This window comes from Phyllostomus discolor, chromosome 2 (assembly GCF_004126475.2).
Source record: "Phyllostomus discolor isolate MPI-MPIP mPhyDis1 chromosome 2, mPhyDis1.pri.v3, whole genome shotgun sequence".
NCBI classification, from domain to species: domain Eukaryota; kingdom Metazoa; phylum Chordata; class Mammalia; order Chiroptera; family Phyllostomidae; genus Phyllostomus; species Phyllostomus discolor.
In genome coordinates this window covers 115,177,368-115,195,276 of record NC_040904.2, presented here as the reverse complement: position 1 = coordinate 115,195,276, position 17,909 = coordinate 115,177,368, and the positions used below count along the sequence as shown (strand labels likewise).

The 17,909-nt window shown below is 38.1% G+C and overlaps 1 protein-coding gene across 1 annotated transcript in view; it reads right to left on the bottom strand.

The window, feature by feature from the left end:
- The window catches only part of RXFP2 (relaxin family peptide receptor 2), a 35,985-nt gene extending 22,298 nt beyond the window's left edge, over positions 1–13,687 (bottom strand). The window contains exons 1-7 of the mRNA XM_028533304.1: positions 13,656–13,687; positions 13,228–13,289; positions 12,421–12,567; positions 9,988–10,065; positions 7,067–7,172; positions 6,173–6,244; positions 409–480 (exon numbers count right to left, since the gene is read on the bottom strand). Coding sequence (XP_028389105.1) covers positions 409–480; positions 6,173–6,244; positions 7,067–7,172; positions 9,988–10,065; positions 12,421–12,567; positions 13,228–13,289; positions 13,656–13,687 — 569 coding nt within the window. The remainder of the gene's footprint in view (positions 1–408; positions 481–6,172; positions 6,245–7,066; positions 7,173–9,987; positions 10,066–12,420; positions 12,568–13,227; positions 13,290–13,655) is intronic.
- Positions 13,688–17,909: the final 4,222 nt, after the last annotated feature.

Here is a 17,909-nt window from a genome sequence, read left to right as displayed (position 1 = left end):
AGGAGAGTGGCCCAATATAGTGTGCTGGGATATTGTTACAGAAATAGAGTAGAATAAATATGAGGGGTGATTATTCCTTTTGTCCTTTTTCGTCACATCCTTAGTAGACTAGCATTTTAAGACAGTATATAGGTAGGTTGTTGGCAAGGGTTAGAAAAAATAAAATGCTAAAAGATTGTGGAAACGACCCAAACTTGAGTTGACAAGGTTAAGGAGTCTCTATATCTGTCTTCTGGTAAAGCTGAAATCTTTGAATAATTCCCTCAGTGTAGTCGCTAAGCACTTTGTAATAACAGTCCTCTCATTTCTCTACAAATAAGTCAAGCCAAACCTTTCAAAAGTACCTTCATACCTTTTAATCATTACTTCAAATTATACTCATAATATAATTATAAAGAAGTTACTCACAATATTTGCAGATTATGTAATCCAAAAAATGCTTTCCTGGATATGTGTCTAATGCAGTTATGCTGAAGAAATCTGGTGGGACCAAGATAAAGAATCACATGGTTATGGTTTGTGTGCTTCATCAGGTTGTTGAATGTTTGATCTACTTTCTTTCCCTAAATACATTCGTGAATTTGGCTTATAAAGTCCCAAGTCCCACTCTCATATGTGGAAGTGAAGATGTTGCCAAGAACATATGGCTGTGAGCTAGACAATGCCTGCTGTCCCTGTAGCACCTGCCAGTGAATCTGGGGCATGTCTGGGTTGTACCACTGGACCTTCAGAGGCAGAGGGAACTAGTTCTGTTTCTGCACACTGGCACCATAGCAGCCTTTCTGCTCTGACCTGCAGGAGCGCTCAACATGGGAGACCAGCCAGTCTATCATGGCCAAGTTCCATCTCAAGCTACTCATTTCTATTTGTTCTATTTCCACAAAAAAGGACAGGGAAAGTGTCATTCTTTTCTATGTTGAGATGCACAGTTAGAAGCACAGGGCAAGTTGTGCAAGGTGCTTGAGGTCCTAAAAGACACCAGTGATTAAATTGGGTCTAGTTCACCAACTTCAGCTCATGGTTTACTCAACCTCTGAAGCAATTTAGCAATCTACTATTGATTCAATAAGAGCACTGTCAGGAGTATCTAAGTAAATAATTTCTACTTCTTGTGCTCATTATACAATGAGAGGTTAGCCCTGAATTCATACTTACTGAAGGCCGTCAGAAGCAAGAACTATCCACACACACACAAAAAAAACAGTACCTAATGACTACATAGTCTATTAAATGGCTTCCCTAGCCCTCACTTAGATTTGATTTGGTTCTTAAAATATTATACAATACTTTCTTAATTGTTATAATACTGCACTGCAAAAGTATTGGTAGAACACATACTTGTTGGGCATCTGGCTATACTCTGAAATTGCTTATAGTACAATTATTACCTAGCAAAGCCCATGAATTAGGAATGTGCTACAGGTGTGCTAGGATATTGATGCCCTCAGCCCTCTTGGTAGCTAGGTAAAGTCAAGATCAGCTTCCAGTTACCAGTAAAACCCAACTTTTACCCCAAATGCTGAACAAATAATGTCACTTTCTCTGTGTACCACCATGTGGAAAAAGTTGGCACTACAGAGAACATGCTTTACATCCATGGTGATACACAAAGCATCAATTTCAATCCTACAAAGTAAACTTGAAACCCAGTGAGACCAGTGTCATTCCACCTCCCCACCCTCTGCCCACACCATGTCTGTAAGGAGATGCTTCACATTGCAACATAAATTCTGCTTTTGGTTTGAAGTTTTTCTGTGAATAGAATGAGGCCATACAGGTCAATATTTGTTGTTGCATTTTTGAGCCCTTGAAGTCATGTAATGAAAGTTAGTACAATGAATTATGTTATAATAGCAAACAAAACTAGAAAAAATATACTATAGTATGGGTATGTTGAAGTTCCTCTTAAATATAAAATTTACTGCCTAACTAGTGCTACTTACATTTTATTCAAGATAATTAACTCAAGAGAACAATGCACATTTTACCCACATGTTGATGGTCTTAAAGAGATGGGTATACTAATGAATTGTGAATTCAACGTTGTGCTTCTAAGCAGCATGACTAACCTGATGTGTAGAGCTTAACTGCCTTCACTGCCATGAGTTAGGACTCCAACTCCTTAAGTAATAAAGATCTTCTAGTCTGTTTAGTCAGGTTGCTGGCACCACAGAGAGAGTTGGAGTCCCAAGTCCCCTGTTTTAGACCCAGGTGCTGAATTTTAACTTGATTCTCTAGTATGTACTTTCCTCTTTGCAGAATACCTGCTTGGTGAATGTGAAGGGTAATTTGGAAACATGACAAATTGGCAAGTGGTGTTCTCTTTTTATTCAGAGCGAAGATGGGAGTCCATTTGATATACTTTATATTGAATAGCTCTTCTAAGAATAACTTGCTGGTTCATAAATTCCTGCTGTTTCAGCTGCCAGGAGTTTCAAAGCCGAAACACCAAGAATTCATGTACCTGAAACTGAAACAAATATATACTTTACTGACATGCATGTTTATAGACTATTCTTAAACGCAACATGACGTACTCATAAGCCAGGAAACTCATTGAATTACATTTTGTTGCCAATGATTGCCTTGAACAAGAACCCAGTTTAAGAAGGAATTCCTAAATTGTATAAGGTTTATGTTACAATAAGGAGGAGAATGGCTGGTAGTTTCCATGGTAGCAGTGAGAAAATATTATAGTCAGTCTCATAAATTATATCTTATTTTTCTGAAAGGTCATCTTAAGTTGCTTCCCCCCAAAGTTAGAAAGACTTGATATTTTTAAAGATTATTAAAATGAATAATCAATAAAAATATTCAGGTAAGTTGAGCAACACATATTTATCTGGCAGTTAAAATTTGTTTTGAATTAGGAATTTATCCTTCTGAATGCCTAAATAATCTCAGCTTCTCTGTGAATATTTAAAGCATTTCAGATCAGAGAGACTCTATGTTCAATTCAGTATCTCTTAGGATATATTCCAAAACAATTTAAGAATGTGTATTACTTTATTATCTCAAGACCATCTAAAATATAAATTTATGCATGCCTTTTCCTGGTCAGACAGAATAAAACTGAGACTCTTTAGCCTGACATTCAAAGGCCCTACAGTCAAGTAGGCCCTACAATCATCAAAGGATGATTCTATGACTTCTCCAGCATGTGCACCTCATTGCCTGTGGATGCCCTCTTTCTTTAAACAAATTGCCCTCATCACTCTCTTCCTGATATCATTTGATTATGCTATTTTGTTCTCCTTGCTGAAGATGCTCCTCAGCTTCTCTTTATGTCTGCATGCTAGTCTTATACATCATTCCTTCAACAAATATTCATTGACCTTCATGTTTGTTTCAACGTGTGCAACAATGAGAGATAGTGGTGAAGAAGCAGGATGATCCAACTCAGAGGAGGGTATGCTGGTCAGTAAGGGGTTTTCTTCAAAATTCAAAGATCAATGTGAGGGGTCCACAGAAACAGAAGAAAAGTTGAAAAATGATCTAAGTCCCATTCAAAACTCAGTGAAGAATACTGTGGACTATGTATATGTATTTCCAGTTGTATTTTGGAAATACAAAAATGTCTAAGCCTGTTATATAAGATCTCTTTTATAATATTATGAAATAATATAAAAATATAAATTCTCAACTCCTACATAGTTCCTGTCTTTTCAGTTGTCAAAGAGGAACTCAGACTGAAGGAAATAGAAAGGATATAGGGCGGGAGACATGAAAGCCCAAGATGGTAGAATATGGCATTCAAAATGAGTTCAAGTCACCCTGACTGGTGTGGCTCAGTTGGTTGGAGCATTGTCCAGTAGCCAAAAGACTACAGGTCCGATTTGCAGTCAGGGCACATGTGTAGGTTGCAGATTTGATCCCCATTTGGGGCCACAGTCACATGCTACCCCTGGTTTGGACCCATATGATCTCTGGTCTGGGCACATACGGGAGGCAAACAATCGATCCTTCTCTCTCATGTAGATGTTTCTCTCTCTCCCTCCCTCTCTCTCTAAAAGCAATGAAAAAATATATGTCCTCAGGTGAGTTAAACTCCTCTGGTTTGAAAGATTTCTCCTAGAAATTGAGAAACACTGAAATGAGAATACCCAGTCATGATCAATTACTAAGGAACCTGTGCAAGGGAAGAGCAGTTGGAAAATTAAAGACATAAATGCAGTTTTGATTTTCCAGAAAGGGAAGAAGGAGATTTCGTAAGTTGCAGTTGGATGGATTTAACATTGTTTCTGGGTGAGATGGAAGAATAGGCTGTCACAATGCTGCTTTGTAAGTGCCTCAGAGAGAAAGAGAATAGGGCAGTTCATAAGAAACAGGACAGGCAGACCAACTTGTTTTTCTTTGAATCAAGAAAATGTGTGCAGTCACACAACCTGTCAGTCAAAAGAAAAGGTGCTATACTGGAGATCCTCTACCTCCAGTCCTCAGCCTTCCTGCTCGTCACACTGCTTTCTGTTTAAAGCTTGACTTCTAACACTAGTACACAAGGCCAGAATTTTAGAATGGTTTGCTCACTCTGTGGTCTGTAAAAGCTGTGGGTGACACTCTGACTTCCTTAAAGGAAGACTCTGGAACTTGCTATCTGAACTCTGGTCACACCTGCTCTTGGTCCCCAACTCGCATCTCCAGGCCTATACTCAGGAGAATTAAGCAAGCCATAGAAGCTGCAGAGAAGAAACTTGACCACAAATTGTGGTGGTGAACAGGCAGCTTGACAGTTTGTATCTGTTGTCTAGAGGCTACAGTGGAACAATGATAACTCAGAATCAGTCTCAGAGCCTCTCAAAGCAAAAGTGGCCCACCTGGGCTCCAGTCTCTGGGGATGAGGATGTGGAAGGAAGGAACTGGGGAGAAATCACTCTGGGAAAGGCACAGTGACCTGGATGCCAAGTGAGCCAAGTGGGACTAACATGTATAGGAAGAGTCTCAGGCAGACTTGTGACCACCTTGGATGGCAGATGGCCACCTTCTCCCTGTGTCCTCACATGGTCTTCCTTCTGTACCTGTGCATGTCTGGGGCCTAATATCCTCTTCTTATAAGGACACCAGTCATATGGGATTAGGATCCACACTAAAAACTTCATTTTAACTTGATCACTTCTTTAAATGCCTTATCTCCAAACACAGTTAAATTCTGAACTGCTGAGGGTTAGGACTGCAACACAGGAATTTGGAAAGAGGTAGGGGGCCACACTTCAGTTCCTAGCAAACAATGTTTTTCATTCTTATTATAGAATTTACTACAGAGTTAATTTAGAAATAGCCTGATTTCTTTTAGAAATTAGGTTCCAAGAGGATGAATATTCTAAATTTCTCAATTTAAATGGATGGCACCCATTTCATTAATAGGAGTGTTCTTAGTCTCTATCCAAGGTAACTTACCAAATACTTTAGAATGAATAACTTGGGAAGCTAATGTAGTCGGTCATCTAAGGTTACTTGGTGAGCAGGGAATCAAAACAAAAACCATTTCCATTCTGCTATAGATGGTGTCACAAGATAGTTCACACAAGTTGAGGAGGAGAGGGACAATCTACCCCTCATTCAATACAGATGATCTCAGGATCACATCTCCCAGACCCTGATTTTCTTTCTTGGACAATACTGGAAGCATCTTGGCAGTTTTCTTGTCACTGATTAGCATTTCTTCACTGTTGACTGTGCCATGTTTATTCACATTTTCTTTCCTTGGATAAGTTAATATCCCTGCTTTCACTAAGATCACATTTGCTCCTGTCATTCTGGGAGACAGTTTGTATCCTATGCCCCTGTGTTTTAAATGACCCGATCTTTCTTGTCAGTGTTTTTGTGCTAACACTCTTCTTTCAAGTTAGAAGGTGCATTTGGTGCCTCTGTTCTGCAGTGTCATTTTCCAAATGATTGGACTTAAGCAGAAAACCATGTATTTTTGATTGACTTACTTCATCTGAACTCCAGTTTAACTCCAAAGATGTTTAAATAAAATCAGTTCCCTTTAAATTATGAAATGGGAAGATAATATACTTTTTAATACTTGATCTCGAATATTGATTATATTTAGATAAGAAAGAAATGTAATGAAAAGTTGATCAACTTCATATTTCATTTTACTTTTAGATCAAAAACATCTCAAATAAAACCTAAGGATTTTCCCATTGAAACACTCTTAATAGCTACTTACATCTTTTTAAGTTCTGTGTATTTGAAGAAAACTTTTTCTGGAAGACTGTGAATTTTGTTTCTTTTAAGAGACCTAAAATAACATGTAAAGCAGATTTTGTTAAGGATTTTATGACAAACCAAACTTCTCTGGAAGCTGTGTGCTTGAGAAGAGACTTTCTTGATGATCATCCATGCCACTTCACACATTTGAAACGAACTGTGGTAACCAAAAACTTTCTCACGTGATAACAAAAGTATGTAGTGAAAAATTTAAAAAGTTTGCAAGCATTTGACCAGTTTGGCCAATTAGTAGACTGGGACTTCTACAGTGATTTCATTTTGTCTCTTACTGCATAATTTAACAAAACACAACAAAAAAGACTGAATAACAACAAAAATCCCAACCAGCTCATGCATGCCCAAATTGTGACATGAAAGCCAATTCTAAAGATTCTCAAAACATTATGCAAAGTACACAAACACATGCATGATTATAACACAGCTAGGTTCCTGAATCTCTTATACCTTCCTCCTCTTGAACAAATAAGTTTTTTTAAAAAGAAGGTATAATAACTGAGTATTCTCCCTTTTCTTAATTTTGATTTTTAATTGTATATATAGTACTGGCATATTAGCAACAATGCATAAATCATGAAGTAAGTGAAAATATGATTCCAGGTCACAGGTGTTTTTGAGCTAATGGATAACCTGGCTAATGTAACAATATTTAAGACATTATCTTCCTGGAGTAGAAACACGCAGAATTCTCTGATGGCTGGTGGTTTTAAAGAGAATTTCTATTATTTTTTAATATACAAGTAGCATAAAATAGAATGAAGAGAGATTAGATCAGGTCACACACTTTACCTGTGACTTTTGGGGCAAAGATCACCAAGATGTGAATTCTACTCACAGTAGTGTCACATTGCTGGAAATGGAAGGCACGGACTTTAAGCCAGTGTTTACACACTCCAGTTCTGTCCATCTGCAGTCACAGTGTTGTGGGTACTGGCTTAGAACTAGGGGGCCAAAAGAGCAAGATTTCACTAGGCAAAAAATACTTTAGTGATGACTTTATCTCTAATAACTGACATTGTTTTCTTTTCTTTGAATGTATAATGTTTGCATGACGATAATAAACTACTTCAGGCCCATAACAAAAGCAAATAAGAATTATTCTCTTGTAGTCAGATACTGACTAATGTGGTGTTGGTCTCAGTTTGAGCTCCCAGGGTTCTTTGCAGAGGAATTTAACAAGTGATTAGAAAGAAACTAAAGAAATGTTTAAATAGCAAAAAACTTATAGTGAAGCAAGGCTACATCCTTCTCAATGAGGAATATTAGTACATTTGAGTAAATCTTTAATGAGTACAATTGAATCGATTCAATTTAATCAAATAGCTGCTTAATAAATGCTTATTGATTAAAACTAAAGTCAATTATTTTTCCCTTTTAAACTTCCCTTGGAGAAGAGTTAGATGCAGGTTCTGCTGTAGCTACCATCATGTCTTATTAAAATCAACCAAGTCACATAAGTGCTCACTTGGGTTTTTGCTTTTCATTGCTATGAAGTTCAAATGGAAGATAAAAGTTGTAAAACAACTACAAAGCTGAGAAAACCAAAGGGCCATCTATCAGAAGCACTCACAAGGAAAAGCAGGCTTCAGAATTTACTCTGAAGGAATCTTCATAATTATTAAGATAATGACATAAAGGAATAAGAAATCTATGGTGAAACCTGATCCCATGGATATTTTTTTATGGAGCTAAGAACATGAGAGTTATTTTCAAAATTTTAGCTTTATTATTATTCATTTAAACCTGGGTATAAGTTCTTTTAACTGCTCTGCTTCATTTGGGTTTCTTTTATCTAAACTCTATTTGAAAAATCAACTTCACTGACTTTTCATCAATTCAGAAAACTCATGTTGAGTACCTGCTTAATTCACAAGATGCCTTTTAATGCATAAAGTTTTGGAAAATATTCTATTTCATTTATAAGCTTATGCTAATTAGCTCAACTTCCTAAATACAACTTCAGAATGTTTTCTTCAATGTTTATTGAGATTGAGAATAGTGTTATTTAGATTGAAAAATCTGTGGTTGAACAATCTTACTTACCAATAAGAGAATTCTGTATAGTTCCAGCTGAGCCTATTGCCTAAACTAGAACTGTGAGCAGAACTCCCTCACCTGCAAGCCAGTCTCACTCAAGCTTTTTGGTCTTCTGAAATGCCTCTTGCATCTCTCTGCCTCACTCTTCCTAATGGTATTCTTGGCTCAGATACTTAGTATTAGTATTCTCAGTAGTCTTAGTCTGGAGCAGTGCAAAAAACAGTATCTCTGTCACCATTCTTTCTCCTCAACATTGGCAAGGTTGACATTTGGACCAGATCCCTGTCTGTTGTTGGGGGCTGTCCTGCACACAGTAGAGTGTTCAGCTGCACCTGTGGCCTCTACCCACTACATGATACCTCTCTCCAGCTGTGACACCAAAAGTGTCTTCAGACAATGTCAAATGTTCCCTGGGGGTGCGGTGTGGGGAATTGGGGCTAAGAGAAGTCCCAGGTTGAGAATCACTGTTCTAACCTAGTCTCTAAAATCCTGATGGGAGCATCATTGTCACATATATTTCTTGTTGGTTGCATCTTCCTCTTCATTAAAGGAAAGTGCACTCACAGCTTTGGTGGTTGCCCATGTGTCAGCAGTGATCTCCACAAAGGGGTGTTTTCAAGATAATCCATTGTGGTTCAGGAAGAAAATATCAAAACTTTCAGTTATATTTATTTCTAATCTTATAATTTCTAACTTTTATATATTATATATTTGTATGTAATAAAGTATATGATAAGTGGTGATTATAACCTGTATTATAAAGTGCATAATATACTGTTAGTGTAGTATTTAATATATACTACATATACTACAATATATACTACATTACCACACACACATAAATTATGTATACATCCTAACATAGGTATTTAATTGCACATACACCTACATAGTTATGTCTATGTGTGTACCTATTTATGTATATTGTATGTAATATATACTTTTACACACATATATGTAACATATGTATATATATAGACATAATTCTACCTGAAGGATAAAAACAAAAGTCCAAAATATGCAGCCCAAATGCTTAATGGGCAGCCCCTACCCTTCCAGGTTCAGGTCCTGCTCTCCTCCCACCACACACTCAACACCATGTGAAAGGCATTAAGAAGTATGCTCTGCACCTTCCCACCTCAGGGTTTTGCTGATCCTGTTTCCTACTCACTCTGTTACCTCTCACCCTTTCCTCCATTCAAGGCCTTTAAAGTTCATCTCAATGCCGTCTTCTCTCTGGGCCTTTCCCCATCCACGGCAGAGTCATAATTTCTCCCAAGGGATTTCCACGCTCCCTTATGCAAACACCATTCCTCCAGTTTTGTGCTAATATTGGATCATTCCTGCTTCTGTATGGGTTTGTCTTTTTTTCTACAAGGCATGTGTTGGCTAGCCACATCTTATTATCTCAGTGCCTAACATAGGGGCTGAAAAGTAGTTGATATGAAGAAAGTAATTAAAGGGAATAAGGTCTTTATTACTTGTCATAATTATTCCACACTTGTGTATTCTTACAATGAGATTAATATATAAAATGAGCATTAGTGGAGCATGTTGTATTTTTCTCTTTATCTTTTCAGTCCCCAGGCATACATGCAGTAGATCCGGTGACCTGAAATACATCGAACTGAAATGGAAATCTGAATGGAGTTGATCACCTTTCCCATATAAATCTATGCACTGCAAACCATCCAGAGCCATTGAACCAATGCCACTTACAGCATTCCTGTGTGAATGCCACTTTATCAGCATTTCCATGCACTGTGCCAAATATAGTCGCCCATCCACTAGTGTCCCCTGCGAAATGGTGATAAATATGTCAGTTATGCTATAAATCAAACATCAAAGTACAAAACAAAAGTCTAAGAATTTGATATGAAATCAGTTAAAATTGGTTTAAGGAATAGAATAATAACATTGAAGGTAAGGGAGAAAAAGCTAGGCAGACATCTGGAGTTTTTTCTTTTTTGAAATTATATTTCAAATATATGGATCAGAAAATATATAATGGAAATATGTAATAATTTTATGCAAATCTTGAAAAATGTCACATATTTTCAGTGCTGACATTTTTCAGTTTGATTTTAATTTTGAGATCCTCAGAAGAAAATATAATTTAAATTCTTGTAATATGCATATGACTGCATATAGATATGTAGATATGTACTTGACAGGTGTGATGAGTTCTGACAGTATTTTTGTCACCTGATGTTTTTAATAAAGCAAAGTCTTATTTAATAAAAGCTATTTAGTCCTATGGAAAAATAATATTTTCTCAATTTTTCAGAAGATATGGCCTGCTTATTTACCAAGTTTCTTTCTCTCTCTTTTTTTTGCAGTAAAATTGTATTTTAAAAAAAGGAGGTCTGGTTTTGAAGTATCATTACTTCAGTATATGTTACTGTCATGATAAGATATGCATTAAATGTATGGCACCAAAGTTCATACAAATAGAAAAGTAAATTTAAATAGTGGCCTGAAGGTCCCTTGATCCCTGCAACCTTTAATTTAGTCCTATTTCTTATTAATATCCTCAATGGTTCTTACAATGATTCTACTTGAAGCCTTTACATGGATTATTGATTTTGCATTCAGAGCACATTCATGAGATAGACAAACATGTGTAGTCTCCGATTTCCATGCAGTGAAGAGGAAAGACCAAGAATCTGAGTGGCTTGCCACTGGCATCTGGAGAACTGCCCCCTTGCTGAGCGCAGACTGAGTGCCTACCATGTATTAGACTGTTCTAGGCCCTTGTGACACCCAAGCAAGACAAAAACAAGAACTGTTCTTGAAGAGTTCATGTCTAGTAAGAGAAGTACAGTGAAAAGTCAAGGCAGTCCATAGTATAGTCACATAGGTACCCCAGAGTGCTATGGCAAAGAGAAAGAGTGCTTCTCCTAGACTGGTTAGAGCTTCAGGGTGGTGAAGCATGGCTGGAGAGGTCAATCTGCTCAGGTGTCTCTAACCGAATTCTAAGGTATGGGCAGGAGTGATCCATGGGAGGTGAGGGTGAAACTCAGGCAGTTCGAGATCTGCCTGAGTACCAGGGCAAGAGAGCAGATTCCAGAGGCAGGTGCTCTGTGTCCCTGGACTTGTCTGTATGACTTTGACTGCCAGCTGGGCAGCACCAATGAGTGGCAGTTGTGTGTGGTAGATATTTCAGATTCAAATATCTAGATCCTAGTGTGTACTGTGTGACTAACTAGAAACATCAACCTCCCTTGGCAGTGGTCTCTTTGAGTAGAAAATGCACAGGGTGTATTAGACAATATATATAGCCTCAATATACAGATCTAAAATGGCCCATAAGACCCTTTGTGATCTGGCCTCTGCTTAGCTCTTTACTCTCCAGATTTTTGTCCACTCTGCTCAAGCCACACTGTTTTTTTTTTTTTTCACACAAACACATTGTTTTATTTCATGCAGCTTCCGGGCTTTTTCACTTGCTTATTCCTTTGCCTAAAACTTTGTTCCTTCAGAATACTTCATGGGTTCTTCCTTCTTTTCATTTTATTCTCATTTCAAACATCATCATCCTAGAGAGGTTCTCTCTGGTTAAGTCTTTAAAGTAGTCCTTCCTCCAAATCATTTTCTACCCCATTATGTACTTCATAAAACTAGCACTCTGAAATGACTTAGTTAATTCCTGTATGAGTTCATCATCCTCCTTGTTCACATGGTCCATGTGAACTTCATGAAGGCAAGGCTCTCATCTCCCTCGAGCCTGCTTGGTCCCAGTGACTTTGAGAGCACTTGGAACCTAGTGGACACTCAACATGGGTCTGTTAAAAAATTAATTCTCTAGACAGGCCCATTTGCACTGAACCAATTACCAAACCATAATGAGATAGTCATAGGAAGCCATTTAAAGTTGAAATATGGGTATCCAAGTTGAATTTAAAATGTAATTTTAATTTTTATCAAATATAACACTTTATAATACAGTATTTTAATTTTAAGCAACCTCTATATATGAAAATTCAGTTAATTATCACAAGTGAATTGGGGAACAGTATTTGTGATACCAAGCAATTCCCTATAGAATATCAAGCCATCTCTTTCCGTTCATTACAATTATTATCTGATTCACCCACAGCTTGGGGGTTCACAAGGTAGGGTACAAATATGGAGCTAAGCAGGAGTCCTTACCACAGTTCTCCTCATCAGCACCATTCCCACAGTCGTTCACGCCATCACAGTGAAAAACACGTGGTAAGCACTTGGTCAGATTCCCACAGGGGAAATATCCCTTTCTGCACAAAGGAGTGATTGTATTGCCTTTAGTCAGTGCAAAACCTGTATGGAAGAGGAGATAAAAATCTTATATAATAGCAAGAAAGTGTAATATGGCTAAATGCTTTTCATGTTATCCCATTTAATTTTCACAAGAACCTTATAAATTGAGTTTGTCTGGTGTTATTCTTAATGCACAATTTATATGAGTAGTAGTCTTAACTGGAACATTGTAAAGAATTGTGATCATACCTAACACCGGCTATACCAAGAATGGAATCAAGGTTCATTTTGAATTCACTTCTGGAGGTCTATTGTAAATAATACCAAAGCAATTGTCCTACTTTTGTAGAAAATCAAAGCTTTGTCCACTCCTAGAAACAAAAAGGCAAAGCCATGAGCTCACAGATCAAATGATGAATATATTTACTTATTGATCTTTTATTAGAAGGACTTGAGGAGACTTATAATATATATATTATATACATAATATATTACATACATACATACATACATAATATATTACATATACATTTAAAGGGCAGTGTAAGTGTAAATTACAGAGAAGTCCAGAACCACATTTGAAAAAGAAGATAATAGTAAGTAACAATGTCTTATTGAGCTTACTGTGTGCCAAGCAGTTGTCACAATGGTTTATTTCAGTTAATCTTGAGATAATCTATGTATGGGTGATATTATTTCTTATGTTTGAGGGGTAAATACAGCCATCGGTCTGGAAAGTCACAAAGGGCAGATTTGAGTCATCTCTCTGACTCCAGAGGCCCCTACGAGGACAAATCAAACAACTGTTACATTAGATGAGGGAATGCAGAAAGCAAAGATAATTAACATTTGCAGAATTACTATATCTGGGGATAAGATGACCAAGAAATTTCAGAAACTTAGATGTCAGAGACATTCTTGCAATCTTGAAAGAATACTCTCTAGGAAATATAGATGTGTTATTTGTATACACTCTAGGTAGAAATAGACTCAGGCATGGCTACAGTTCAGTATGATTGATCAAAAGGAGTGAGGGATATGGCAAAATGTCCCTAACTGTGCTGTTAAAGGATGGAATCATGGCCAGAAATTTCACTGGGTTGGTGCTACAATGTTTTTTTAATGTGGCAGAAAGACAGAGAACAAACCTGTGTGGAGCACCATATAATTTGTGCTCCATGTCTCCTGATTATTTCACTTAATAGCAACTTGGTGTGGTTGGTGTTATGATCTCCATGTAAATACAAGAAAACAGAGACTGAAAATGTGAGAGCTCTTCAAATCTGGACCTGGGAAAATGCCCTTGTGAGAGCTGGGCTAAGCACAAACTGCTTTGTTAGGAGCGGGTCTTGCACCTGGCTGATCACCAAGTTCTCCCAAAGTAGGTGAAGCCTGCTGCCCTCATTGTTTAAGGAATGATGCTATTTGCTTTAGGGCAGGAGTTTGGGTTTTGTCACTAAAGCTATGTGTGAGTTACAAGTTCATGTTAAGCTTTTAGAGAAATTGTTAGAGGATGAGTGAAGTATTTGATTACTTGAGCTTTAATTAGTCTTTTAATCATGAAGACCCTCTTTGGGGACTGGCCCTCTCTTTTGAATGGCCAGATGTAACCATACACTCTCTCCCCAGAAGCTGTGGCCCTTCTCCAAGTGGGGAACATGGCCCTCAAATGCATTTCTAACCTCTGGACTTTTGTTCTTACAAAAGCAAACAACTATATTGTCTCTGCTATTGTTGCAGTGGTAGATGTTCTTTGACAGTTTTAAAGATAGTACTTCACAGTTAGAAATAAGTTTTGTATCACAGTTCAGCATACAAACACACAGGAGACTGAAAACAAAATATCTTGAAGTGTTACTTGCTTTTTACTATGAGGGATGTACTTTGGTCATTGCTATTCTGTCTTATTCACTTGATAAGGGATCACAAGCTAATAAGTTGAGTTCATGATCCATTCACTAAGGAGGTGTCACCCAATATTTATTATTTTACTTATATGTAGGATATAAAACAGTAAGCAATAAACAAAACAAACAAACTCATAGACATAGACAGTAGTATTGGGTTACTAGAGGAAAGGAGGCTGGAGAGAGGGAGAAGAGTGGAAACGGGGCCAAATACATGATGATGAAAGGAGACTAAACTTTGGAAAGTGAACATACAATGCAATATACAGATGATGTACTACAGAATTGTACATTTGAAACATGCATTCTTATTAACCAATGTTACCCCAACAAATTTAATAGAATTAGAAAATAAATATAAATAGATATCTGGAAAAGGTGGTGGCAATGTAGGTGGGAGCGGAACCCACTTCTCCCTGTGCCCAACTGGAACACCTAGCTGACCTTCTGAGGAACAGAGTGAACAGCCAACAGAATCCCAACTTATATGGAGTTTGGAGGCCAAAAATTGTAGAGGACATTGAAAAACAGACAGTGAGGTGATTGTGCTGGGATGCTAAGGTCCCTGGGATCTGTTCAGGGACCTAGGCTGATGTGGACCCTGACCTGGCTCAGAGTATGGGGAGGAGAATTAGATCACCAGTTCCCTCCCCTACCAGAGCAGGGAGAGCAGCTAGGCACCAGGAGGGACCTGGATGCTTGAAGTCGCTGGGGGGAATAGAGTCAAAGTGGGAGATACAGAGGCTGTAAATACCCGCTGGGACTGTGGATGCCAGCTAGGTCATTACCAGAGAAATTGGGGAGCCAGGTGACACCTGTTGAAGGGACAAGAGTTGCGCCATGTCTGATTCTGACCCAGGTAGTCTCCAGGCTGGTTAGAAAGCTGGTCTGTGCGGAAAGCAGTGTGCTTGTTAAGAATGGTGGGAAGCTGCTTTATAAGGAACTCTTGGGCAGTGGCTGGCTCACCTGGAGGGCGATTTGAGCTGTGCACCCGTACTTGGCTCAGGCAGCTTCCCAGGCAGCTGATTCTGGCTGCTCCATGCACCACTTGACCTGAAGCTGATTTGACCAGCGCACCTGAGTTTGACTCACACTGCTCGCTCAGAGGCTGAGTGGTGCAGTGGGCTCAGAGCAGTGCTGGGTCATGGCATTGCTTGTCTTTCAGTGGGCTTTGGCCACAGTGGGCTCGAAAAGAGAAAGAAGGAGGCACACCACAAGGGACTCAGTGCAACTGGTGAATTAGAGGCGTAGACCTGGAGCAGATGGACAGTGGGGGCCTGACAGCTAACAGAGGACCTGGGCTGGGGGCTGGGCAACTGTGCATATTGTGTCCCAGACCTGATCCCCATCCTCCCAAAACCATAGGAAAGCACAAAAGTGAAGCCCAGCCCCTCTCTTCCTGGCATCTAGGAAGACCAGCAGAACTCGCTCAACTAGTTTAAAGTCAGCAGGAGGCTTATTTCTTCTTCTTTCCTTTCTCTCTTTTTTTCTTTTTTCTTCCACTAAGTGAGACAATAAGACCTGGAGCTATGAAAGGTCCAGAAATTGACCCAAAGGAGGAGCACAAGGTGAACCCCCAAAACTGATAAACAGATAAATGCCCCTTTGTTATCCCATAGAACTGGCATTTTATTGTTTATTTGTATTATTATTATTATTATTTCATTTATGTTTACGTCTTTTATTTTATTAGTTTTTAAATTTCTCTTATGTATGTTTAGTTTTCTTCATTTTATTTCTCTGTTTAATTGCATTGTTTGACTGATTTCCTTTGTTCTCTCTTTATTGTAATTTTCCTCCTTTCACTTCACTAATGTTCCAATAACACACTACTCTTGATCGTGTACTTTCTATTCTGGTTATCCAAATCATACATTTCTTGTCATATTATTGTTGTTCCAGTACTATCGTAAATAATTGTTCCTTACAATTGTAAATACTACACAGCAACCCTCCTTGATCTTAGCCCACTTCACTTTATTCCTGAGCTTTATTATTGTTGTGGTTAACTCTATTCTCTCACATAGTATGCCTGTGTTCTATCCTTCACTCTCACTATATCTCATCATCTAACCTTGCATGAGTACTCTGTGGATTCAGCTCACAATCCTCCTCCCCTCTAAAAAGAGTCTTATCTCTCTTTTACTTTTTATAAAAAGTGGCTCATTGGGTAAAATATCACAGTTAAGGCCATACTTATCCAAAGAATCTCCTATCTCTTCTCTACTTGCTGGTACTTTAAATCCCATAGACTACTCTCCCACTGTCTTGATCCATTTTGCCTACCTCCTGCCACTGATCACATACAAGAATAGGTGGGAGCTGTGAACATCCGTATACCCACTGGAGGAGAGAAACCACCAACAAAGGAAGCACCAAAAGGAAAAAAAAAAACAAATACAACGAGAGAGCTCACACAAACAGAAGAAAGGGAAAACCTAGAGCATCCAGACAAGGAGGTCAAAGAGACCACACCACTGAATCCCACAGAATTCCTACCATAGAAGTTCACCCTGCAAAGACAGATAGCAAAATGAAACATCAGGAAGAGCAGAAGCAAAGAGAAAGAGTCATGAAAAATGGGGAGACAAAAAAAGAACCTGCAACCCAAAGGAGTGGAAGACTCCCACTAAAAGAGCTAAATTAAATGGAGGTAATCAAACTATCATATATAGAATTCAAACTAATGGTTGTAAAGATGCTAAAGGAACTGACAGGCAATTAAAAGAAACTGAGTGAGGACTACAATAGTATGAGAAAGGAAATAGAAACTATAAACAAAAAACAGTAAGAAATGAACCATAAAATATTGGAAATAAACACACTAGAAGAAATTACAAGCAGGTTACATGAAGCAGAGGATCGAATCAGCGAGCTGGAAGACAAGGTAGAAAAAACACCCAGAAAGAGCAACAAAAGGAAAAGAGACTCAGAAAGAACAAAGAAGTGTTAAGGGAACTGCAGGACAACATGAAACACAATGATATCTTTATAATAGAGACACCAAAAGTAAAAGAAGAGTAAGGGATAGAAAACCTGTTTGAAAAAGTAATGATGGAAAACTTCTTTAACTTGATGAAAGAAAAAATCACACAAATTCAGGAACGGAGAGTCCCAATCAAGAGCAACCTAAAGAGGCCCACTGCAAGATGCATCATAATTAAGATGGCAAAATCCTAAGAAAAGAGAGAATCTTAAAGGCAGAAAGGGAGAAACAGAAAGTAACATACAAGGGAGCCCTGATAAGGCTAGCAGCTAACTTCTCAATGGAAGCACTACAAGCCAGAAGGACATGGCAAGAAATGTTCCAAGTAGTGAAAAACAAAGGCCTGCAACCAAGACTACACTATCTAGAAAAGATCTCAATTAAAATGGAAGGTGAAATAAGGAGTTTCAAAGACAAAAAAAGCCTCAAAGAATATACCTCCTTCAAACCAGCTCTGAAAGAGATGCTAAAGGTTCTGCTTTAAAAAAAGAAGAAAAAAGAAGAGTTAG